The sequence below is a fragment of the Alosa alosa genome, chromosome 13 (genome assembly GCF_017589495.1).
Source record: "Alosa alosa isolate M-15738 ecotype Scorff River chromosome 13, AALO_Geno_1.1, whole genome shotgun sequence".
NCBI lineage: Eukaryota > Metazoa > Chordata > Actinopteri > Clupeiformes > Clupeidae > Alosa > Alosa alosa.
Window position 1 is genome coordinate 16803918 of NC_063201.1, and position 25507 is coordinate 16829424.

The 25507-nt window shown below is 42.8% G+C and overlaps 2 protein-coding genes across 8 annotated transcripts; one reads left to right on the top strand and one right to left on the bottom strand.

The window, feature by feature from the left end:
• On the bottom strand, positions 1 to 15854 carry nagpa (N-acetylglucosamine-1-phosphodiester alpha-N-acetylglucosaminidase). Its single transcript, XM_048260479.1, is given in 12 exon segments — positions 1 to 587; positions 1617 to 1698; positions 5047 to 5178; positions 5781 to 5909; positions 6365 to 6412; positions 6831 to 6858; positions 6860 to 7031; positions 7326 to 7454; positions 8677 to 8785; positions 11215 to 11354; positions 13654 to 14127; positions 15668 to 15854. Coding segments are annotated over 12 exon segments (1773 nt in total). The 5' UTR covers positions 15757 to 15854; the 3' UTR covers positions 1 to 346.
• Positions 14970 to 24854, top strand: ndufaf6 (NADH:ubiquinone oxidoreductase complex assembly factor 6). 7 transcript variants are annotated; one of them, XM_048260518.1, is made up of 9 exons: positions 14970 to 15566; positions 17144 to 17243; positions 17423 to 17545; positions 17646 to 17702; positions 17826 to 17928; positions 19904 to 20037; positions 22467 to 22568; positions 23348 to 23404; positions 24603 to 24854. In XM_048260518.1, coding segments are annotated over exons 1-9 (807 nt in total). In that variant the 5' UTR covers positions 14970 to 15564; the 3' UTR covers positions 24732 to 24854. The 7 variants fall into 7 exon arrangements, with proteins under 7 accessions (XP_048116475.1, XP_048116474.1, XP_048116479.1 ...); XM_048260517.1 differs by lacking the exon at positions 14970 to 15566 and adding an exon at positions 16121 to 16330; XM_048260522.1 differs by lacking the exon at positions 14970 to 15566 and adding an exon at positions 16307 to 16325.
• Positions 24855 to 25507: the final 653 nt, after the last annotated feature.

Below are 25507 nucleotides of genomic sequence, written 5' to 3' on the forward strand. Positions count from 1 at the left end.
ACTAATGGGAAGCAAGTGCTAATGAGTGTGGATTGTGGACAGCAGGGCTCTCAGTGCAAAAAAAACCCCTCTGAGGCACTCGCTAAGGCAGGGACTTCTGTGGAGTCACAGGACAGCAAGTATAGACACATAGACACAGAGATGCAAGCACACAAAGAAACAATTTTATACATCAACTTCTCTCTCATTATTTCACTCTCTGTGTCTTGCAGTCTCTCTCTTTCTTTCTCTCTCTCTCTCACAGACACAGACACAGACACACACACACACACACACACACACACACACACACACACAGATCCACACACAGAAACAAACACACAGGCACATTCTCTGGTGGCTCCCATCAGGAGGAATCCTCATCCGAGTCCACCAGCTGGAAGTCCCCTCCCCCTCCTCTCTTGCCCCTACCTCCGCCCAGCTCCTCTCCCCGGCTCAGGCCCCCGTTTAGCTCCTGCAGGGGGGTGTAAGAGTACCGTGCCTGGCTGGGCCGCATGCTACATTTTCGGCACGCTTGGATCAGGTTACCGGCCACACTCGCCATCAGTAGAGAGGCCAAGACTGTGGCTATAGCGAGCCAGGTCTGCCTGCAGAGAGAGAGAGAGAGAGAGAGAGAGAAAGAGAGAGGAAGAGAGAGAGGGAGATAATGAGGGACAGAGAGAAAAGAGAGAGAAGGAGGTGGTGATATAGCAGGGAAGTGATACAATTTAATCTCAATCTGTCTGCATATAACATGGCCCAGAGCTGGAATGCAGCTACAGTTACCGCCAAAGATTTGCATGTAAATGTGTGTTTGCATTGCCTGTGTGCCTAAGAAATGTACACATGGCTTTGCACTGTGCGGCTTTGTTTACAAGGTCACACAATCACCATAAAAACAGAGTCCAATGGAGGAGCCATATTCCCATGGCAATAATCAAAGTGTTGTGCTCCTCGGTCCAAACACAGCACTCAGAACACTCAAAACACAACAATTACCACTGTGGACTTTTCCACTATCAAGTCCACAGACGTACAAAGTAGCCATGTTGTTGTGCAACTCACACTGTTGTTGTAGGACTCAAGAGGAGAGCTGATGATACACAACAAGGCAACTTTCTGAGCAATGTAGCTTGGCGGTGTTCCTGAGTATTGCGGACATTTATATTGGGGAGGTTTTTTTTTTTTCTAAACTACTTTAATCATCAGTAAGCAAATTACCACGATCATCCAATCAGAACACATGGAATTTGTTGTGTGGTTGCCGAGTAACAAAGCTCAAAAAGCTGCCCTGTGACGTTAAGAAATGTGTAAAGGCCAGAGAGGTATTGACGACGGGAGTGACTTCAGCCAAAGAGGCTGTGTTGGTATGAGGAGGAGTGAGATGGAACAAGACGGTGAGGACGTTGAAGGTTACTTCAGCTGAGTGGGTTTGGGGCACTGGTTAGGGGCTGTGTGTGTGTGTGTGTGTGTGTGTGTGTTGCTGGTGTGCGTGTGGGTGGATGAGGCGATATGGTTTGTGTATATGCTCAGGGTGAGGTAGGGTGAGGGTGTGCTGTGTATTTGAGGAGAGGTAATGTGAAGCTGTAAGGGTGTGTGTGTGTGTGTGTGTGTCTGTACACTGGGAAACTACTTACTCAGTAAAGTAAGGCTTTGGTGTGTGTGTGTCCTCCTCTTCCTTCCAGTCTCTCCACAGCCCCACGGCAAGGCAGTGGCCAACTGCCAAGAAGAACAAAACAAAACATGACCACACACAGAAGACCATATGGCTCGCTATCTAGATAGATAAATAGATAGATAAACAGATATGGAGAGATTGAGAGATAGAGATAGATAGTCTTTTTTTGTCCACAGGGGAAATTTGTTTTCACACTCTGAACCACATAACACAGCGTAATTCAGACACATCAACACCTTCACCCCAAGTGCCTTATAGTGCACAACTACCACAAGCCCTTAATTCACATTCGCCCCGGGTACCGTGCACACACATACACCACACACACACAAACAATAGTCACTGCCGGGGAGCTTCATTTAATGTTATAGCGAAGGACACATACATGGAAACTTGCATGCACACACAAGCACATCCAAGCGCACACACAGACACACACAGAGAGAGAGAGAGAGAGAGAGAGAGAGAGAGAGAGAGAGAGAGAGAGACACACACACACATATACATACAAAAGCAGCCACAGCCCTGTTCTGCAAAGGTCACTGAAGTCACACACTGACACACATCTCTCCACCTGCATGCAAAACAGAGGCAAAGTGCAGTCCTGATAAGCCCCGAGTTTCCCCTCAGCCACCACACACCTTGGGATTCACGTGTGGAACAAATGCTACATGGCCAGCAGCAATGTGAGTGTATGTGTATGTGTGTGCGTGTGCGTGTGTTTGTGTTTGTGTGTTTCATGCACGTGTGCATGCATGCATGCATGAGTATCTGTACGGTGGATAATCTTCTGCTTTGATTATTCCCAAAATGGACCCTTAAAAGGCCAAGGCAGGTCCATGATAAAGCGGGGGTTGGGGGGGTGGAAGGATAAGGTGGACGGTGGGGAAATAGGGACGAGTCTGGATGGGGATGGAGGTTGGTGGGGGGGTGGGGGTCTAATTTTAAACCCTCCATCTGTGGCAAGGGCTCTGGTAGGACAGGAGTGGGCCATCTCTGACTGGCAGGTCGGTCCTGCTGCCAGACAGATAACAACGAGGCCACTGAGCTCTCGGGCAGACTGCAGCCAGAGTCCAGCCAGAGCAATCAGCTGGGGACTCGCCACAGATGCCACCGGGTTCATTATCAGCTCAGCATGAGAGGGCTAAAGGTGACCATACCAACGCAGAGAGAGAGAGAGAGAGAGAGAGAAATGGAGAGGGAGGGAGAGAGAAGGAAGGGAAAGGAAAGGACAGGAGGATAAAAAAAGTGTCTTTTTATTTCCATTACAGTTTGGGAAAGGTCAGGGAGACAATTAAGTGTTCCTGAGTGTGAATGTGTGTATGGGAGTATGTGCGTGGGAGTATGCTTATGTCTGTGTGTGCGCGCATTCTGGAGTGGTTTTACTGTGCATATTCAAGGCCAACTGAGTGGGGAGTGATGGCTGTGTGAGATTCTGCAAGGTCTTCTTTCTCTGCTGCCCTGGCTCTCACACACACTCTCACACACACACACACACAAATCAGGGCCACCAGAGCCCCCCCACCAGCTTTGTTTATCACACCAACAGACTACTTACTGGGGGAGCTATCAAGTGTCAGCACAGCAGCCAGACTCAGGTCAGAGGAAGGAGAGAGAGGGGACGGGACGGACAAACAGAGTGAAAGCAAAAAAGAGTAGAAAATACTAAACAGGCTTAAAGAGGGAAAAGGAAGGGACAGGAGGAATGGCACAGAAAGACACAAAGGGAATCAGATGTCTGCAGTGGGAAAGAAGAAAGGAAGTGGAAGACTGCGAGAGAGAGGGAGAAAGAGAGAGAAAAGAGAGAGAGAGAGAGAGAGAGAGAGAGAGAGAGAGAGAGAGAGAGAGAGAAAAGCCACGAGAAAACCTCAGACAACAGCAAACTGAAATGGATGACCATTTCAAAACAACAACAAGCAGCTGGGATAAATGTCATGCCTTACAATTCTGAGTTGAGGTGAAATTGTGAATGCAAAACTGATGATTTCAAACATTGTGTTCAGATTATGTTTGTAATACATTTCATTGAATTTGTTTATATTTCTCTGACACTGCAATGCTAAATAAATAAATACACAGTCAAAGAAAATAAAATATTTTTCCTGAATGTAAAGGGGAAACTGTCTGAGCATATTTTTCCTTTTTTGTTGTATATTTCTAGATACAGTTACATATCTTGTTGTATAGGACAAGAGTGTAGTTCTGCAAAACTATTGTAAAAAAAAAAAAAAGAAAAATACAATTTGACCCCGCTTGTTGCCATATCGCTCATTTTGGCTTGTTTGATGTACTGGCAAGCACCTCTTTTATGGCTGACCACTGGCCTGAGACAGAGAAGATAATGGTAAACATCTCTTTGGGGAATTATCCCTTTAAACGTCTGGAACCGCAACACAAGATGAACAGCTAGATAAAACCAGAGAAACAAAGCAGACCAGGAACAAACACTGAGAGAGAGAGAGAGAGAGAGAGAGAGAGAGAGAGGAAAGGGATAGAGAGAGAGAGAAGAGAGGAAGAGAGGGTGAGGAGAGAGAGAGAGGGGGAGAGGTGGAAAGAGAGGTGAATAAGGACCAGAGATGGAAAGTCAAAGATTCATAAAATAAAAGCCATTTCCTGCCTATCCTAACGGCTGAAGTGCCCTTGAGCAAGGCACCTAACCCCTCACTGCTCCCCGAGCGCCGTTGTTGTAGTAGGCAGCTCACTGCGCCGGGATTAGTGTGTGCTTCACCTCACTGTGTGTTTACTGTGTGCTAATTAGTTGTTAGTTGATCGATGAAATGCCAGAAAATAGTGAAAAAATGTCTATTGTTATTTCCCAAAGCTCACGATTATGCCTTCAAATGCCTTATTCTGTCCACACACTAAAGATATTTAGTTCACGGTCATAGAGGAGAGAGTAAAGCTGAAATTTTTTTTAAAAAAGTTTAAGGGGCTACAATCAGAGATTTTTTTTAATGTATTTTACTAAAAATGACACAAATCAATGAATCGGTTATCAAAATAGTTATTAATAGCAATTAATTTGATTGTCGACTAATTGATTAATCATTGCTGTCCTAAAGTACACTTTACAAACCACTCCTGGGGTCTTTTCAGTGCTATTTCAAAGTTCTACATTTTTGACTTTGGATGGTTGTCTTTTTCCTCTATGATGCATCATTTCATTTATATAGCAAAAGCTGCACACAGTGCACATCAACAGAAACAGCTATTTTATTATGCTTGGGGGAAAACATTGACTTCATTTACCCTGACAAAACTTCCTCATTGCATGCAAACAAGTTTATAAACACACACACAGCACATCGACAGACAGACAGACAGACAGACAGACAGACACACACACACACACACACACAGACACACACACACCACAATCCAGAGCCTACCTCTGTGCATGGTGTGGTTTTGCTCTCTGTGGAAGGTGACGTTGCAGCTTCCTGTGGCAGGGTCACAGGGACACATGTCTGCGCACTGGCACGGCATCAGACAGCTCAGTCCGTAGAAGCCTAGGGGGCATTCTGAAAAAAGAAGCAGACAGACAGACAGACAGAGAGACAGACAGACAGACGAACATTTATGGTCTGACGGAGATGTGTTACTGTCAACATGCCAAAATGTATCTTTGGTTGGTCTTTAGCAAACAGGTAATAGATGAGTGTTTACAAGTCTACTCCATCTCAGAAGGACCAAATAAAAAAAAAAAAATTTCAATTAATTTGTTATTTTTCTCTCTCCATTTACACGTGAGGTTTCTGCACCTCAACTGTCATCAGCTGTAATCTCTGAGGCTGTTAGGGCTGTAAAAGTTTGCAGTAAACAGCCCAACGCTCCCCAACATCCCTGAGTGATGTCAACTGCACAAAGTACATGTACAGAATAAACTGTTCAGGTTTAATATAGAACAGGGAAGTGATACAACAGGCATCTACAAAAACAATAATGAGGCCTTAGTACAAAGAGCAAAATGCTGAGCCTGTGGTTCACCACTCACATACATGGTATGGGGAAACAAGTGTGTTTTTTAAACATCATGATGCATGCCTGAAGACAGCCTAGACACATACACACACGCACGCGCGCGCACGCGCACACACACACACACACACACACACACACACACCTTGTTCACACAGATCACCATGGAAACCGGCCAGACAAGAGCAGCTGCCGTGGACGGGGTCGCATGTGCCTCCATTTGCACATCTGCATGTTTGATTGCAGCCGTCGCCATAGAAACCCATAGGACACACTGCAGAGAGAGGGGGAGGGAAAGAGGAGGACAAACAGCCTTTGGTTAGGAGGGGGGCAGCTGTAGAGGGTTAGAGTGGGAGCAGAGGGCAGGGACAGAGAGTGTTAGCTACGTGGCTGATTCACTACATAGTGTCCAAGTGAACATTTCGAACACAGCATCTAGTAATGGACAGATGAATAGATTGATGAATGGACGGTAACGGTGCTCAGAAGAAGAGAGGTCATTGGGGTCATGTTTCTACATTTCTGACCTGTCTCTTATATGACGTGACTAACCTGTAGGGCAGCCTTTCAAAGGCATGTGCTACTGATACCTCTGCGATCTGTCAGACCTCAGCACTCAAGTTACCTCTAACAGCCGTCAAACAGGAACTGTGCTTTCCTTTCTCACATTCTAGGGATAGATGGGATAGCAAGTCACGGCCAACGCGCCTGACACTCCTGCGCGCTTACCTTGGCTACAGTTTGAGCCTATCCAGCCGGCATCACAGGCACAGCCACCTGAAGAGAAACGACAAGATAAAAGTGATAAGAGTGAGAGGCGAGTGACACGAGATACAGTATGATCTCTCCAGACATAAACTGTGAACTAGAATACATTACAACCTCTGAATATGATCAGGAATGGAATTTGGTTAATAGTGTTATTGGTCAGATGAAGAAAAAGGTACTTAGATTATATTTACATAAACACTGAAAAGAAGCATAAACAAACAAGGACACACAGAGTTTAGTAAGCACTTCGGTCACTAGAAAAGCTTCCTGACACATACAGTATTTTGCTGACTAGTTAAATGCTCGACCTATTTCTCAGGGGCGGCATATTAGCACCTAAGGCTGAAGGGATGAACAAGCCTGTCTGAGGCCAACCAGCGGTCATTAGCACAACCACAACCATGACCCTGCTGGGCTCACTCACCGTCTGTGCACACTCCGTGGTCACCGCATGCGGGGCTGGCACACTAGTCTGGCACAATCTGGGTCTCGCCACCCTGGGTGGCACTGGCAGTGCCCCTGGACACAGGTCCCGTGTCCGCTACAGTCCTCGGGCTGGCACAGGGGCTCGTGGATGCACAGCACGGTGGAGACGTTGCGCGGGCATCGCCACATGGGCAGCTTACTGCAGGGGAAAAAAGAGCAAGGACGCACAGGTCAACATAGCATCATACAAACAACATCCCAGATATGTCCCATAGATATCTAAAGGAATTGTTAATAAGGCTTAATTAGTAGGAATTCTTAAAGCAAAAAAAAAAAAATTCTTAAAGCAAAATGTAAACCATCTATCTATCATATAATGTTGAAGTTATTGTTCATTATTCATTTATAGAATATGATAAGATGATAAATATGAAGTAAATTATGTGTGTGTGTGTGTGTGTGTGTGTTTATGCTTGTGTATGTAATAGCCAACCAGTGGTCAGAGGGGTAGCTGGCTAGGGAACCGTTGACCACATAGGTGGCGGAACCTCCTCCGTCCAGGTTGATGGCGTTGATGACCCCCTGACTCTGAAGGAAATTGGCCACTTCCCACAGGTTCATGCTGCACACAAACACATGTCAGTAAGGACATGTCAGCACAGATTTTGCCTCTGGCTCCCGAGGCTCTACACAGACACACACACACACACACACACACACAATCATTAAATATTGTTTCAATAATGCCCAACTCTGGTTAATGTTAACCGAATGTTATTAACTGATGTCAGTAGAGGGAAAGTGTAAAAGAAACATTTCAGTAAAAATAGTATTTCAGCATCTGCGATGAAACAGTGACACACACAGGTAGTGAAGTGTGGTCAGGCCGTCCTGCTTTACCACCCCACTGACTACAGAAAGCCCCATTAAACCCAAAGACCATTAAGTCACTCCCTCACACCCCCAACCCCCGCTGAACAAGGAATCAATAGTGAAGCAGTACTGCTGCCTTTCGCCCACCCTTTCCTTCTTCTCTCTCTCCCCCCCCCCTCTTCTGCTCTGCTCTAGCCACCCCCCACCCAGTAGCGTGCGGTGACCATACATTTTGGTAGGGTAGAAAACCCTGTCTTTTTTTTAATAGCCTATCATTTTGGGCTACATTAAAATTACATATTTTACAGGACTTTGCTGTATGCTTAAATCATGTCATGGTCAGAAATGTAAGTGGATTAAAATTGTAGGTCAGTAGAAGGCCATCATTGGATTAAGTCTGCACCATTCTCATCACGTTAAACCCATAAATTAAACCAGCGAAGCATACAAAACTAGTTTTCTGTGTTCTGTCTGGCCTAATTGGCTAACTAATGTATCTAATATTTTTTAAGTAGTTGGGCTTTATAACTGTTGGGTGTCATGTCTGACCACTCGTTGTAGAACTATGTGGCCATACCTTTGAACACCGTTGCCTTCTCGTTTTTGCTCTGTCCAAGGATGCTATTAAATCTACCAGCTGCTAATCCAAGGAAGACACCAGGGTTAACTTATCTTCTAATTTAATGCGATCGTCGAGGTGCCCTGCCCCAACATTGCATGACACATTAAACTCAACGAGAATCACCACCATCATCCAAAAGTTGATGTCAATAGACAAAAAATAGTTGTAAAGCCTACAGAAACTATAGATAGTTAATGTGATGATCACATTATTAAAAATAGACTTGGAGTCATGATTTGCTGAGGAACTATTTTTTGTGGAGGATGCTTCAGGTAGTTCGCTGCCCCACCTGCCCATATGGACCGCACGCGCCTGCCCCCACCCCCTACTCTTTCTGTGCATTTCTCACCCTCGGGTCTTCGTCTGGCCGTCAATGTGGAAGAGGACGAGTCTGCCCTCAGTATCGTGACCCACAGCTGTCCTGGCCGACAGCACATTCACAAACTCCCCAAATGATCCTGCAAGCACAGAGACACATACATGCACAAGGGAATAAGACATACACGAGAGCACACAACAACGGGCATCAGAAACAGACAAGCATCAGTGGTACAAAACTTTGCAGCTTTTATGCCAAAAATAACAGGGCTCCAGAGTGCGACCAATTTGGTCGCATATGCGACCTAATTTTTCAAAAGTGCGACTAAAAAAAAATCGGAGGTCGCACCTGTGCGACCAGCTAATCGAGAGAGGAAGAAGTGTCCGCATTGAAACTCTACCTTTGGTTCAATAACAGACACATATTTGGCCAATTTCGTGGTTTAAACAAATCACAGATAGGCCTAGTGAAGGGCGGGACCTCCCCCCTGATTGGCTGTAAATTTGAAAATGTGCTATGTGAAAATTGGTGTAAATTTGAAAATGTGTGCGCTGCAGAGAGAGAGAGAGAGAGGTCAGAGACCCGTCAGATAAACAGAGTGGATGAAGTTGCATTACAGTGTGGTCACATAGGCCGAGATAAATGTCTCCTCTCCCCACTGCCTTTCGGCGGCTGGCAGCAGCAAACCGTTCAGACGAGCCCGAGATGATGATCAAGTTTATCGTTGCCTACGATAGGCCTATTGAAACTTCCCTTCACCAAGTTCAGTCCGAAATAATTATTCACCAGAAAAATAGTTTGAACGTAAACCCGATGTACAAGAATGCCACTTGCGCCAAATGTATAGGAGTCATTACAGATGAAAAGACGTCTTAAAATTGCGAACAATGCATACAAGGCCTTCCTGAACGACAGAGATACAGATATCGCCGAAAAGGAGTGCGTCATTGACCCGCAGTTACATGCAGGGAGTAACCGGTTTTCAACAGCAATATTCGTTTTGCGCAAGTTGTGTAAACTCATTCTGATGGCATCAATCAATTTAATCGGTATTTGGCCCAAACCCGAATATCGCTGCTACATTAAAGCCGAATATTCCCTGCATGTATAACTGTGGTCATTGTGTGCGGTGAATTGAATGGACACATTTAGATCGAGCATGGTAAGTCGTTGCAATAGCCTATAATAATAGGCCTACCATTTTGTTACTGCATTAACCATAGTGATGTTCTTATTGAAAATGTAAAAATACTAAAATTAAAAAGTAAATTGCATTGTGGGGCTGTCAAATGATTATTGCAATAATCATTGCAAAATCACATAAAAATCCCCCAGGCTACTTGGAACATCTTTTTAAATGGTACTCAAATACATTTCTATGGAAGATGCTAGCATGGCGAGCTGGTTTAGCCAAGGCCTAAAGATCATGAAGGATAGTATGTAAGACATTGAGCCATGAGATGTGCAGTTTGAAGCCCTTAAAAGACGTGCACTGTTAATTTACTCACTGTTATTTTTATTTAATTAATCTTGAGATGTTTTAAGTTTAAATTTCAGCTCAGTGAAGCACTTAAAGCACCAACTCTTCATTAAGTTACTTTTCTTGTAGAATTGTAAATCATAAGTCATAGGACAACCTATATAGGACAGTAACTAAGGAAGAAAAGTGAACCTGCTGCGGTGTTAAATGCGATGTGGTTGAAAATTTGGGTGCACCTAACTTTTGTGCTGGTGCACATAAGAAAAAAAGTTAGGCGCACCAGTGCAACCAGTGCAAAAAGTTAGTCTGGAGCCCTGAATAAGTCTTCAAATATCATATTTGTGTCACCACTGAAATGTTATTTAAACAGTTCAAAAACTATAAACTGGCTCTGACCAAAGTTTAATGAGTCTGTGATTGCTTCAAAATATGAAGGAATTTGCTTTGAAATCAAAAGTTGGACACTCATTTGCGTAGAGGCCCTATGTTTTTGTAAGGATACCCTCATGTAATCATTTTGCCACTATCTTTCATAAACAAAATTACAGATTTGTCTAGAGGGGCAACTGAAAGTTGTCTTCACGGAAACCACAGAAATGTCTCAGTTTCCCACAAAAACGCAATTAAACCTTTTAAACTATTTTACCGTTTCAGACAAGTCTTTACTCCTCAACAGGGCCAAACTTGTACAGCTGTCAAATTCTGCTAATGGCCCTGCCCACTGTCAACACCATGCCAACCAAACTATGCCTCTATTCTACGCTCTCCATTTTTAAAAATAACAGCTCGTACTTACTTACTTATTTGTCTATTTATTATTTTTCACAGTGCATACATTGTATGCTAATGCACTTTTTAACCGTTAATGGATGGATTGGCTGTAAACCGAATTAATAAAGTTATCTGAACTGAACTGAACTCTACTCCTCCCCAGCTTTACCATCACTTCCTGTCTATTAACCAACTTGCAACATTTCTTCAGATATGAGGTTAATAAATAAGGTCATTACATATTTTTTTTTTATTTGCACAAAACACTGTCATGCCGTTTATACATGATGCGGCTAATACAAAGGATATGAAAGTACCTGTCTGCTGGGACTTGCTGCACTCGGCCTTCATGCTCTCATTGATGTACACCTCCCCGTTCCTGAGCAGCCACACCACCCCGGAGAGCAGCTGCACAAACGGGTTCTCTCGCTCCAGTACGTCCTCCTCAGACAGGTACCTACGGCCAGGGAGCACAGAGAACCATCAGTATAAGTATAAGTATATATACTGTTTTGATCCCGTAGGGAAATTTGGTCTCTGCATTTATCCCAATCCGTGAATTAGTGAAACACACTCAGCACACAGTGAACACACAGTGAGGTGAAGCACACCCTAATCCCGGCGCAGTGAGCTGCCTGCTACAACAGCGGTGCTCGGGGAGCAGTGAGGGGTTAGGTGCCTTGCTCACTTCAGCCGTGGCCTATGGTCGGGTTTCGAACCGGTTACAAGTAACCAGTAGGCCATGGCTGCCCCCAGAGAACCATCAGGAGGACACGCACATGCTCATGGATCATAAACACACTGATGTGCTTGTGGAAGTACAGTAACTCAGTGTGCACTAATTCCCAGAGAGCTGGCAGTCATGTGATAACACTTGGGATCAATTACATGTTAGGCCCTAGACCTACATGTTAGGGCCCAGAGCTACATGTTAGGCCACAGAGCAAGGGAAAAACATCCAGTAATAGAATGCCACATTTTCTTTGGAAAAGAAATTTATTCAGTAAGACACATGTTAGAAATGGCTGAAAAAGTCATATTAAAAAGCATTAATACAAAATGTATGTTTAGACATTATGTTTAGACCAAACAACAGTGATGTCCAAAACACATTTTACAACACAGGCTTGACCAGAGACATTTGGCAACTACAAAAAAGAACATTTCTGTTTTTTTAAGCAATCCCACTCACAGGAAAGACGGGCAAAACATCTTGCATAACCACAGAGATTGCTTTAAAAGGGGTAGATAACAATTGGCTGTAGATCTCTCAATGGACCTAGCCCACTGCAACATTAACCCACTGACAGAAGGTCAGCTTAGGTGTCAATTGCCCAACGCCGGCTCTACTCTCTGTTCCAGGTAGCTGACTTTATAATTTTATTGAGTTTGTTATCGATTCTGGTACTTCCTGAATGTTTTTTTTTGTTTTGTTTTCACCTTCCCGTGCAGAAAACATTCCAAGCTGGCCCATAACATTTACTGGTTGACAGCTTGTCTAACTTAAATGGACACCAAGTGCCGTTTGTGTTGCCTGTTTTTCCAGGGAACAACAGACACATTACGCAATAGTGTTTAGGTGCTGCTGCTGTTGTGGAGTAAAAGATTGTGTTTCATATCTACTGTTTAGATCAAACAGACCTTAAATACTTAAATTCCCCTCCTCACATGACATCCTGAGCAACATTCACACTATACAACTGTGACTGTTCAATTCAATCATCTGACATGCTATTTGGGGTGGCTTTGGAGCAACTATGGATTTACACCACGCAGAGGAGTTCATAAACGTCAGCATAAACAAGCACGCTTTGTCCCAGAACCACAAAGAAAAAACTGCTTCAAAATAGCTTTCTCTCTCTGAAGGATGCCGCCTTTTTTCGCAGAACATGAAAATATCATGAGGTTCATGTGAGGTCAGAGATCTCCCGAGGTTCTTAGTTCCCACAGTTTCTACACAGTTCCTGAATACAGCTTCTACTCTAATTCCCATGTAGCAACGGACTGGACCTCCACAACAATGACTGAATGTGGGGACAGGAATAAACCATGTCACACCCAAAGAAAAGAAAGTCTATTTCTAATTTCAGTCAGCAATTTATATTTATATTTCATTCTAGAAACTGTAAAAAAAGGTATAACCAACATCAGAGAACCTAATGACCGTCAGCTCTGGCTTTTTCTGGATGTATGCTTAAAGATGCAGTCAGTGATTGCGCAGGAAGTCGTGTTTGTTTATGTTTACGTTTGTATTCAAAATTATTAACAGACACTTTTGTCCAAAACAATGTACATTATATTTTAACCAATGACCAAACGAAACACACCACAGAGGTAGCTCACTCCTACCTTCAGTATTCCCAGAGAAACTAGGCATAGGGTGTCATTTTTGTTAGGAGGACAGGCTGCCCCTACTTTGTTTCCACTTTTAAGAGCCTGGGCTGCCTACAGAGACCAGTTTTTTTTACAGTGTACTCACGAAATGTGCAGCTAGCAGATCATGAGGAGATTATTGCTGAAAGTGACAAAAATGGTATGGGCTTGAAATCAGGTATGATCGCTGACTGCACCTTTAAGTGTCCTTGAACAACACCAGTAATAGCCAACTACTCCCTACAGCAGCACGAAGCCAAATTGACCATTGTTTGTGGTAAGTATGAGGCATGGAAATTGAGCCGGTTTGCCATTTTTTATACTTATACAGTAACTTAAACTTCTAACTTCCCCGAGTTCACTGAAGTGAATGTGTGTCTCACCCAAAGACCAGTGTGCCATCCTTCCTGATCCCAAACTGAGCGTTCTGCACTCCTCGACTGTCCTGCACCATTTCTCCATCGCTCACCACGTTTCCCAGACAAGAGAAATTTTTCGTGTCAAAGAAACCTCCGTTCTGCGCGTACAGGCACTTCTTCGGTCTGGCTGTCTCTGACACCTGTGTCCTCCGGCGCTGCTGGCAGCCCCCCTGGCCCCCGGGCTCCAACACGGACATGGTCCTCAGGGGGTCGCTGACCACAGTGATGTGACCGCTCACCCACCTGGAGGATATGGCTGACACAAACACCCTGGACTCAGCCACAGGGGATACACTGCGGTTGTGGGCAGGCCAGGTCTCGTGGGTGACGTTACCATGGACAACAGGCTGGCAGTCTCTCACGTGCCGGTGGGAATGGGGAGAGCCATGCTGGGACCCAGTGGGGTAGGGTAATAGAAGGTCATCGCCTAGAGAATATCTGTAGAGATTATGGGAAATTAATAAACTCATGGCTAACATCTCACAGTAGGTAATAATAGAGACAGACAATAGGTAATGACTTGGAACACTTTCTGGAGAAATTAGCTGTAAAGTTGACATTGTACTGAAAGCTGATATACATTGCTGTGCATAAGTTAAGACCCCCATGCTAAAGCTGACTAAAAAGAGGAATACAAATCATCTTTTGGAAATTGATCTTAATACCTTAATTAAAGAAATTAGGAAAAATCCAACCTTTAAGGACACCAATTTTCTTTATGAATGAATCATGTATCGTAAATAAATAAATGTTATTCCTTAAAATACAGGGGGCATAAGTAAAGAACTCCCTATGTTAAATTCCCCTAGAAGCAGGCAGATTTTTATTTTTAAAGTCCAGTTATTTCATGGATCCAGGATACTATGCATTCTGATAAAGTTCCCTTGACTTTTGGAATTAAAATAATTAACATAGCCCCACATAATCACATACCTAGAGATTGGCATGGGCTACTTTCCATAAGATCATCTCTCAATGCAAATCAAACCAGCTATTAGGTTAACTGAAATAAAACCATGCCAATCTCTAGGTATGGTGAAGGGTGGGGGTATTTTAATTCCAAAGGCCAAGAGAACTTTATAAGGATGCATACCTGTATTTTAAGGAATAACATTTATTTATTTACGATACATGATTTTCACAAAGAAAATTGGTGTCCTTACAAGGTTGGATTTTTCATCATTTTTTTTTAATTAAGGCAAAAAAAAGATGTTTTTTTATTCCTCTTTTTAGTCAACATTTTATTGCAGAGAACAAATACAACACATGAAAAACAACCCACCAGGTGAAGTATCTCACATGGGGTCAACGATTGTGTAACTGTTATGCAAGGCCTGACGCGTTTAACCCTGGTGTCATATGACCATATTGTACACATCCTTCAACGTGGGCACCCAGTGTCAAGGTTCCCCAACCCCTATGCTTTGCCTATTTCTTGAGCAGAGTAGACATGCACTCCCCCACTCCCGTTCCTTATGTATGTTGGTCAACACTACCCTCTTGTGGTCTAGTAGCCTAGTTGGTTCAGTCCTGTCGAATACTGTTTCACAATCAATGACAACTGTCACTTACAACGCATTCATAAAATTGAGCTTCTGTCTACCTGCACCAAAATGCATTGATTAGACTACAAATCACTGCAATCTTCTCAAAACAAAGGCAGTGAAAGACTGTTGGTTGGCTGACTCACGGAACTAAAACTAATAGGCAAGTCGTTTCGTTTGCGCCTGATGACGAGACCACATGCAACAGGACAACGTTACCAAACATTTAATTTTGAAAAATGTAAACGACTCAGCTAATGTAATCTTTAATTGGACATCTTAACTAACGTTCACACTTCTCATATCGTTCCCAAACTAACTCTCCAAGCTCATGTAAGTCTGTCTAAATGAGATTCATTTGAGATTAACGTTAATACTGCCCTTGGTTGTATAGCAAGAAAAGTTTCCTTTAGTTAACAGTTCATTGATCTTACCGTGTATTCACACCTTCCGTTGACCCTACAGCGCATAATAGGAGAGAAAACCATACATAACAGTACATACAGTTTAATAATATTGCCATAAGATAGAGACCACGAATTAAACTTCGTCCTAGCGAGATATCACACAACCTAAACGTTCATCATGTTAGAAGCATTCGTGTTTGCTTATCCGGGTCTATCACATGATGCCCCAGACTAGCCAAAAAAATATTCTACGATGATGAGTAGGAAAGTAACGTTGGCTTCAACGTCAGCTACGTTAACTACTACGCGACTTCACCCCATGCAAAATTAATTTCGCACGAAAAAGTAATTTAGATAGAACATGCAACATGCATTCAATTTTTAGAATGGTCCTAAACTAACACAATGTTGCCATAATGTTACCAGAAATATACTAGGCGGAACACTTTTGTGGTGTCGGAGTGATAAGTGTGTAACACAAGGGAAAAGGTGAAAGTTGAAGGGTATGCGGCTTGTCAACATGGCATCCATGAGCGTTAAACATGGGCTGCTCTCCACCAAATCCTGCCTTCATAATAAGATATTACCATATTTTATTTGCATACAAAGACCGACAGAAGTGAAGTGTTTGAGAGCATCAACAAACTCAAGTAATCAACACAACGAAAAATACTGCATTGATCTTGTAAGGTAACTAGAATAGCTATGGCCCGGAGCTTGCTTCAGGTTCATGACACATGCATGCATGTATGATGTGAAATATGTTTACATTAGCTTACTAACGTAAACTTAAGAAATAGCCAACGCTTGACAGCTGAAGGTTGTTTACCGATGGCTCTTCTTACTCTTACCGTTGTGGGTAGGCTACTCACTGTAGGTGTTCGGGTCTGTGTGGGACCCGTTTTCAATGTTAAAAACTTTTATCTTTTATAGAAAAATTATGCTATTTATTTCTTCTAACTCAAACTCATTGGCCTTGGCTCATTTTCTGTGAAGAACCCCGCCCCCCCCCCCCAACATACACACACACACACACACATATGAGGTGTTTGGGTCTACTGGACACGAGTGTAATAATTGTAGGTGCTGTCATAACATCCATAACGGCAATACAATGTGATGGTATGGTATGATGTGCATGATTACATGAATTTTGAGCATTTGCTATTTTTGGCTGAAGAATGTACATCAGAAAAAATGCACAAAAAATGAATGTTATCATTCACATCATACAAATGCCAAGGCATTTCACTGGCGTTATGGATGTGACAAAAAGTCAATTTTCCGTGGAATTGCCCTATGGCTGTATTGATTTTAAAGCCTATTAATGTGGTTGGTCCACCAGACCCGGGAACATTGGCTGTGTAACAAAGATATGAACACCTTACAAGAGTTAAGTGTAAACACATGTGTAACCTCTCTTATGTAACATTTTAACTATGATTCATTCCATGGTCCTGAGGTTCAGTGGTCCGTTTATTCAGCTGTCCTATTATTTGTTAGGTCGCGGGACTATGACGGATTTCTGTCTGCACTACTCTTACCTGAAGCCGCGCGCCGATCCGCCTTGGCCCTGAGGGCTTTTAATGTAGAACTGGCACAGGCAGGTATTCCAACTTAAGCAAATTAAAAAGCAACAGAAACAAGTCGTAAAATAACTTGTCATGTCGCTCAAAGTGTTCCCGCTGTTTGCAGTTGCATGCTGGTCATGTTTGCTTGTATTTGGGAGAGGATGCTGCTGTGTTGGAGGTGTTAACCTCGGTGGGTTGTTTCCTGTTTTAGGTGAAGGATTCAGTTTCTCAGAAAACTATTGGTTTAATGCGTATGCAATTCTGGAGAACAGCAGTGGAAGAAATATACAGGGATGACCCCCCACTCCAACCGATTAGCACTGAACTATGGAAGGTTGGCGCAACCTCTTTTGTTATCTCTTTGGCTTTTCTTGAAATGCCATTTTGTTTGACATAATATGGCACAAAACCATTCATTCTGCTTATATTTACAGGCTGCCCGTACACATACGCTGACCAAAAGGTGGTTGTTGAGAATCATATCTGAAAGAGTACGAAAAACTCACTAGTCCATGACATGTTTTCAGCTATTTCACCCTACATCACTTTATTCTTTACCAAACATGTTTTCTCAGCACTGGACATACTATTATGTGCTTGTTTGGTGTTCACAGGAGAAAGACCTAGAAGACAGGGCTTACAGGAACCTTCAAGAGCTGGAGGCTTACTCTGAGAACACCCAGTCCTCACTGCTTTACCTTCTACTGGAGACCATAGGTGAGCTGGCAGTCCACACACTGATTATTTAATTACTTGTGAGCCTTTTCAGACCTTATGTGTCACAGTTCAGTTGTCTCCGAACACCCTCAAGGGTAGACCTTTACATCAAATATGTAGTTGTTATTGTCCAAAACAAAAGTGCTCTTTGACTTTTAAAGTGATGACAAAAACACAGTCCCAGTTTCTCTGAACATTTGTCCACATTGTAGTAAATTTCAAACTATTGAAAGTAAAGTTAAACGAAATGCACAAGGGGGGAATTCTCCCATGTGCGTAAGGGTGCATAAGTAAAAAAAAAGCGCCTAACTACGTGCATTTTACTCAGAACGCGATTTAAGCGAAGGGGATTTCTCCCCTTCGCTTAAATCTGTAATTTACGCAGGATAGAGGGAGTTACGTGTCTTGGGAGGAGCAACCCCAAAATCTGGGCGTTTCTTATGTATACAACTCTTGCGCGCATTCTGCAAGCACCTTTCCAGCTATGCGCTCCGGAGGGCTGTATTAAGGTCGAGCGCCACTACAGCATAAAACAGCATATTGCTCAATGTCGGCAGTAGGCCTAGTTCTAAATACATATAGGTTACACAGAACGTTACAAATGAATATTACAGTATCAAATTTGGTGCTTAATATGCTGATACAGCTTCATGTTTTCCCCTATTACAGCGTTACACAGTGGCATATTTCCCGACATTACCTTATCCATGAGGCTACATTGTTAAATAGTGAAAACCCTGTTATAATCACCCACTTTGGAAATTGGAGCTTACCGACTGTGCATCTTCAGTTTTACCTTGACGTGAAGTCATAATCCCAGAGCCTACTTCGTTCAAATCTGTCCATTTCTTTCCAATTTGACCGAAGTCATCCATACATTTGCACAGACGTCTGGACTATTGTCGAGCAGCGTTTATATTTGCCGGTCTCTTGATTTGTTTGTAATAGAGGCTGGTATTGTTATCCCAGTCTCTCTACTGTATTCGAAACTGCAGGTGTCAGTCGACAGCTTCATTAGCATAGATACATTGATATTATGAGAAGCAGCTGCCATTGAATCTCAACAGTGAGTTTTTAAATTATGGATCTACTGTACACTCCTCAAGCACGTCTTGACTCTTTATAAACAAACCTCAAAGCAAAAGTGAAATTTCGTGAAGTCTATTTTTTGCTAGGCTATGTGATGAAATGTTGTGATAATGACATGAAATGAAATGTGCTTCCTTAATTGTAAAGATCACGCTTTGTCCATGTTCATTCATGAATCATGCATGAAGTGAACTAATGTTATCTAATGGAGAGGCACAGAGTAAACTATGACCTCACTAGGGACATGTACAGTGTTTGCTTGGATTTTATTAGCTTGGCAGTATTACTCTCTGTGTTCTCTGTTTAAAACAATTGTTGTCCATTATTAAACCTTTTGGCAAGAATTTCATGTAACTCTAAACAGACGTCATCCCGTCGTCGCTGGTTGGCCTTTCATCCTGATGGCTGAGGGAAACGTAAACGCATAAAGAGGAGCTAAACTAGTATCAGTGAAATGAAAATGAGTGGAGATACAAGGCGGGGTGCGGCCAGGCTGGATTTTCTTAAATCGAATCTGAGATGATGATGATGATGATGATGATGATGATGATGAAAGGCAGTGGCAATTCAGAGAGTGGAGGGGAAATATCTGATGGTTACTTTGTTGTTGTTTTTTTGGAGGAGTTGATAGTCAAAGTGTTTCTCCTCCAAAAAAGAGAACAAATGAAAGGGAAACCGTTTCTTCCTTCAAGTTCAAAAAAACAATTATGTCTGTCCAGATCAACTTCTCAGGCCATCATCTATCTGAAGGTTTTGGATTTGTTCAAACAGTCATGTGTGTTTTAATTATTTTTATTTTATTTGTGGCATGTTTTTCAACAATCCCAGTACATTTCGGCTGTCGTGTGTTAACGCTGTATAATGCACTCTTTACCACTCTATTCAGGGATAAAAGATGTACATGCGGACCATGCAGCTAGCCACATTGGCAAGGCACATGGCATCGTCACGTGCCTGAGAGCGACACCATACAACAGCCGCCGGAGAAGGGTCTACCTCCCTATGGACATCTGCATGCTAGTGGGTGAAACATTCATATTCAACAACAAACAGTAGCATATGTAGTGAGTAGTGACTATGTGAAAATTGCTATCAGGTCATATGAGCCATGTTTATTAATTAAAAGCTTTTATTGCACAGATGGTGACTTGCCTTAAAAATGAGATTGATTTAATGGGAATAAACTGCAAAGCCATGGGTTACATCAGCTCATGGGTTACATCAGTGCCTTTTCTATCGGAGAAGTGAGCTGCTGGCCCTGGTGTTAATGGTGTCAGTGGGGCTAGGCTATTACAGTTTTGCAATGGGAAGGGAGCGGAGGAACCACAGCAGCAGGAGGAGGCAGGCTGCCTGACCTGCTGATCTTCATGCACTCATCCTCCCAGCATACAGCTGTGTCACACGCATGCATGCGCACACACACACACACACACACACACTGATTGCACCATAGGTTTAAATAGAGGCAGAGTAGAGTAGGAGAGAACTATATGGTGACGGTAGTACAAATAGAGATAGTGTGTGGGTAGGAGGCCATGCGCTAGCCTGGCCCCGCCCACCTAGATCTTCTTTCAGGAAGATCTAGTCTCGAACAGCATAGTTCATAACCGTTTCCCTCAGACAAGGACAATGTCAATCAGCGACGAGAGGGTAAGACGAAACCGAAACTTATTGTGATAAACGCAAGCACGAACACCTGCAAACATAACAAAAATGCAGTTGTTTATTTACAGTAAAGGTAGACCCACATACATTGTTTCTTGACTGTTGATGCTGTTTATTGTCAGTTTGTGAAGTTTAGGCAAAGTAGGGAGTAATGTTAGGAATCTATGATCAATGTGATTGTAAAGCTGGACCAATGATTTCAAAGTTAGAGCCCGTTGTGATGCAAGTGTTGCAAACGCTTCCCAATCTAGTCACCAGACTCTATTCACATCGTGTATGGATTTTTACAGCCTACCAGTGTGCAGGAATTAAGCCAAAACCACTGCTTTTAGTTCACACCATCTGTCAACCTAAATGCATAAACCTGTCATTGCCTGAGCCAGAGACCTGTGCATTTGTCTGGAGGGTCATGATCTCTGATGGGTTAAAAATTAGAGAGAGATGTTCTATTACCCACAGAGTAAGCAATCATCACTGCTGGTTGGCCATGCCATGTGAAAGATAATTGGTTAGGTGTCAGGCAGCTATTTAACAGCAGGGGGCACTGTTGTAACATTGTGTCTATGCGTGTTGGACTATTAATTGCCCGCTCATTTCCTGTCAGTTTTATGTAGAGGTCAGTTCTGAGTGTTCCCCCACAGTCTTTCTGGGACTCTGCTAAATGTGTAAGAATGACAAGGCTCTGACAAGTACAGCAACAACTTCAAAAGGTGCATCAGAGCAATGACGTGACTAATTCCAGTTTCTTTGTATTAGTCGTAATTGCTCTGCATGTTATATAATTTTAGACATTTTTTTTTTAGACATTTTTTGTCAAATGGTTTTATAACAGCAAAAACACTACGTTTTGGGTTTTTGTCCTCCTGGAATATGTTGTTTGTTGTTGTTGTTGTTGTTGTTGTTTGTTGTTGTTGTTTTTGTTGTTGTTGTACAGGTTTCTTCTAAAACAGACAGTTAACAGTATTCTCAGTTTTCTGTTGTTTGAGATATCCATGAATAGTGAGAAATCCCTTGGGCAGTGTCTGGTATGTCAATATTATTTACCCAGACACTCTCGTCAATATGTTTCTTGATTTGTAAACACACCCCAGGCTGTCCCTGGGCCAAGAAGTCTAATTTTACATCAATAGCAGGCGACCCTGTGAGACACCACTCTTAAAAGAATAAAATAAGCGCTCCTCCAGATCAATCAAGACAAGCTTCTCTGCAATTATTCTCTGGGGCTATTTTGGAAAATGAAAGCCATTGTTCACCTCGCACATTTTTGAGAATCTGTAGCTATTTGGAAGGTTAAGGGGATTGAGTTTTTAACCACAAGCAATATGTGTAAATGTAGGGTGGCGTAGCTATCAGAGCTTTTGTGTGGCTTTCAACAGAAACCAGCGGATTGTGCTGAAAGTCAATTAATAGAGATTTTTTTTTAATGAAGCACCATCACAGTCTTGCAAAATGCTTTTGTAGTCTTCCTAATGATACAGAGAAGTACTGGTTGATCCCTGCAGACAATCAACTTTGAAGAAAGCATGAACATGTAACTGTTTAATGGATATTTCAGTTGATTTAAAGATGGCTCAAACAAGTTGGTGGCACAAACATGCAAAGACAAAGAATCGAGTGACAAAATGTTTTTGTGTGAATGTGTGTGGAGGAGCGTGTATTGAACACAAACGGTGCCTTGGCCTCATTTCTGGTTGTGGAAAGGAGATTGAGTCTGGAATAGTGGCAGATGATGTTTACTGTCGATGTGCTGGAGATGCCGGTTTATGCTCATCTTTTGTGCTCAGCACGGAGTATCTCAAGAAGACTTCATCCGCGGGAGCCGGGAGCAGAATGTCAGGGATGTGGTTTATGACATCGCCAGTCAAGCTCATGTGCATCTACAGCATGTAAGTACACACACACACACACACACACACACACACACACACACACAGACACACACACATACATACATAATAATTTCCTACCCAGATATTCAACAGAGTGCAAATGTTCACAGTGTCAGAACAGACTTTGATACCAGTTAACATTTTGCATTGCCACTCACTAGTAATTACATTCATGGCATTGTATTATTCATATTGTTCCTGTAAAGTAAGTATTACAGCATGCGTGTCTCGTTTCACATTTTTTGAAAGACAATCATTTAGTTAATCACAGAGAATTAGTTGTTGCCAGACAAGTGCCAGTAGCTCAATGTTATACAGACACAGACGGGGACATTAATGAGCCCCCATTGCTGGAATGCTATCAAGTAAGGCTGGCACCAAATGAGGGCAGTGCGGGTTGAGTCCAACCTGTTGCTTATGGTTCGAATCAAGCCATTGTTTTATCTCAGAATTGGACTCTATGGACACCCATTCTCTGTTGGATCACATGAGTAGTTGAAGGATGGACCAGAGGGTCAATGTCTGTTACGTTATTGGAAAGACTGGCTGGAAACAGCTTCCATCTCAACCCCTGGTAAATAGAAGCCTGCCAAGGTTTACTGCTGTTTGAGAAACCTCTGTGTGTGACTTTTGTTGCTGTTGCTCCCTAATCATAGTTGTGTTCTTGATATCCACCCACGCTGCACTAGCAAACCTCCTCTTCCTGTGTCACTGAGCGAGCTCCCTCATTCATGTCTTAACCATTAAACCTGTGTATTGATTTTTTTGACTCCCAGGCCAGATCATTCAGCAAGAGTGTTCCAGCTGCTGCCTCGGCCGCCTTCCTGCAAACTGTGAGTGTTTACTCCACACTGATCACCTCTCTCTCACCTCTCACGCCACTTGAGCAGTTCTTTTTTCCCTTCCTCTTCTTCTTCATAGGATTCCATTCAGATGTTTTTTTTGCCTCACATCAATCTGAACCTTAACACACATGTCTTACAGGGTTAAAAGATAGGGTTACACTTTACTTGAAGGTATCTACATAAGAGTTTATGTCGTGAACGTGTCATAAACATTATAAACAAGTCATAAACGTTGTTTGTCATTAAGTGTCATTCGGTTTTCGTCATGACAGGTTATGGTTAGGGTTCATGTGTCATGACAGCGTCATGTGTTTATAACAGTGTCATGTCACTCTTATGTAGATACCTTCAAGTAAAGTGTTACCAAAGATAGTTATGTTAAAACTGCTTGTCTTGTGTCTTGTTAGGAAGGCTGTGACTGCTTGTCACAGCCTTCCTAACCACTCACGTCGCCATTGAGCGTTAGGCTTACAGGGGGGCTACACCAGGTGCGTAACTGTAGCGTTCCGTTCGCTACACGTAAAAACAATTTAGAAGACTGGTCTAATCTTTTCGAACGTACACGCTGCTATCACGTCTGGTGTAGCTACTTCCATTGATTGTAGTGGAAGCTAAGTGCTGCAGCATCCGCGTCACGAACGGAAGGATTCAGTTATGTGCCCAATGTAGCCCCCGTTATAGGGAAGGAAAAAGTATGCCCACCAAACAGGTGGATGTCAGATGCCAGAAAAACTGTAGGTTAAAGAAGGAGAAAGGTCTGCGCAGTGTGGCTTCAAGAGGATTTTTTATTTTCTCTTTTGTAAGGGTAACGTTTTGATCACAGGGACCTTCCTCAGGGGAAGTCTATAGTGCCACAGTGTGCAGAGCTTTCTTCTTTATTTGAATCAGCCTGTTTTGTGGGGTCCTTGGACCTGGAGGGTACATGGAGTACAGAAAATGCCTTTATTTTTACTTTTCCTGGCAGAGTTTGACAAGGGCCATAATCACTCCAAGCAGTAAATGGATTTTGCATCTTTACAGTCCCATTTTACCTTGCTATGAAACACCACTCTCTGTAACAGGTTATTTGGTTGTCAGAGTGATTCCCTTCAAAGAAGAATGAGTATGCTGCAGATATAGAGTTGAATGTATCTGAAATGCCATGTTGAAGATGAAAGCATGCTTCTTTTGTCTCGTAAAACCGCAGGTTGTTCTGGAGGACTACCTGCAACGAGTGAGGAAGGTCGACTTTGACGTGTTCCACCCCAGTCTACAGAAGCGCAACCCCCTGCTTCCCTTACAGCTGTATTTCAGGTCGTGGAAAGAGACGTACTGATGTTAAACACAGGCTATTTTTTTATAGCAGATATTAAAGAATTCACTCAGTTCAGATGAAGTCATATCATGGCACTGATTCAGTGAGCATATACTGAAATAAATCATATTGACCACGGTTGTATTTTGTTGTTGTTGTTATTGTTTTTGTCAGCCTCTGCAGTCATTGTAGTATATGATCAGGAAGTTTTGTCGTGCCCTCACACAAGAGTGATGTTGACACAGTTGGGTTTGCATGAAGCACATGTATCTAGATTACCATTTCCCCAAATGACGAGCATACCATTGACTTGGAGGTAAACATGTTTTACTCATGGCTTACATGGATTTCCAATCAAACCTCATGCTCTCAAGTCTAGCCTCACAACATGCAGCCATTAGTTCTATCACATGGGAACATCAATCAAGCTTAAGCAGGCCAAGAATCTGGGCATCCTTCTGGTGAAAAATGTATTACATTTCAGAGAATTAACTGAAGAGAACTTGGCTCTTCAGTCTGTCAAAAACAAAAGTTCTTGTGCATGAATTATAGCTGTTGTGTCAGATGTGCCAGTATTAACCTCCTTCATCAATATTTACACTTAAGGTCTTGCTCGTAGTTTTAAATTAGCAAGTTGATTTTGCCCAGTGTTACACCCCAAAAGACAAGACAAAATCCCAGGCTGAGAGGCAGCAAGACAGCCGAACACACCCAAATAATATAATTGAAAGTACAGTCCATGATTTTCAACTTAAAATCTGCTTGTCTAATTCAGTGAATTTCACTTTGGAGTCCTC

Bases quoted from the DNA above. Each gene is read 5' to 3' on its own strand.
- ndufaf6 (XM_048260517.1), top strand. From the start codon at position 16,146: ATGCGGCTTGTCAACATGGCATCCATGAGCGTTAAACATGGGCTGCTC. The intron at 17,546-17,645 runs GTTGGCGCAACC...TTATATTTACAG, and splicing joins TTAGCACTGAACTATGGAAG to GCTGCCCGTACACATACGCT. The intron at 20,038-22,466 runs GTGGGTGAAACA...TTTTGTGCTCAG, and splicing joins CTATGGACATCTGCATGCTA to CACGGAGTATCTCAAGAAGA.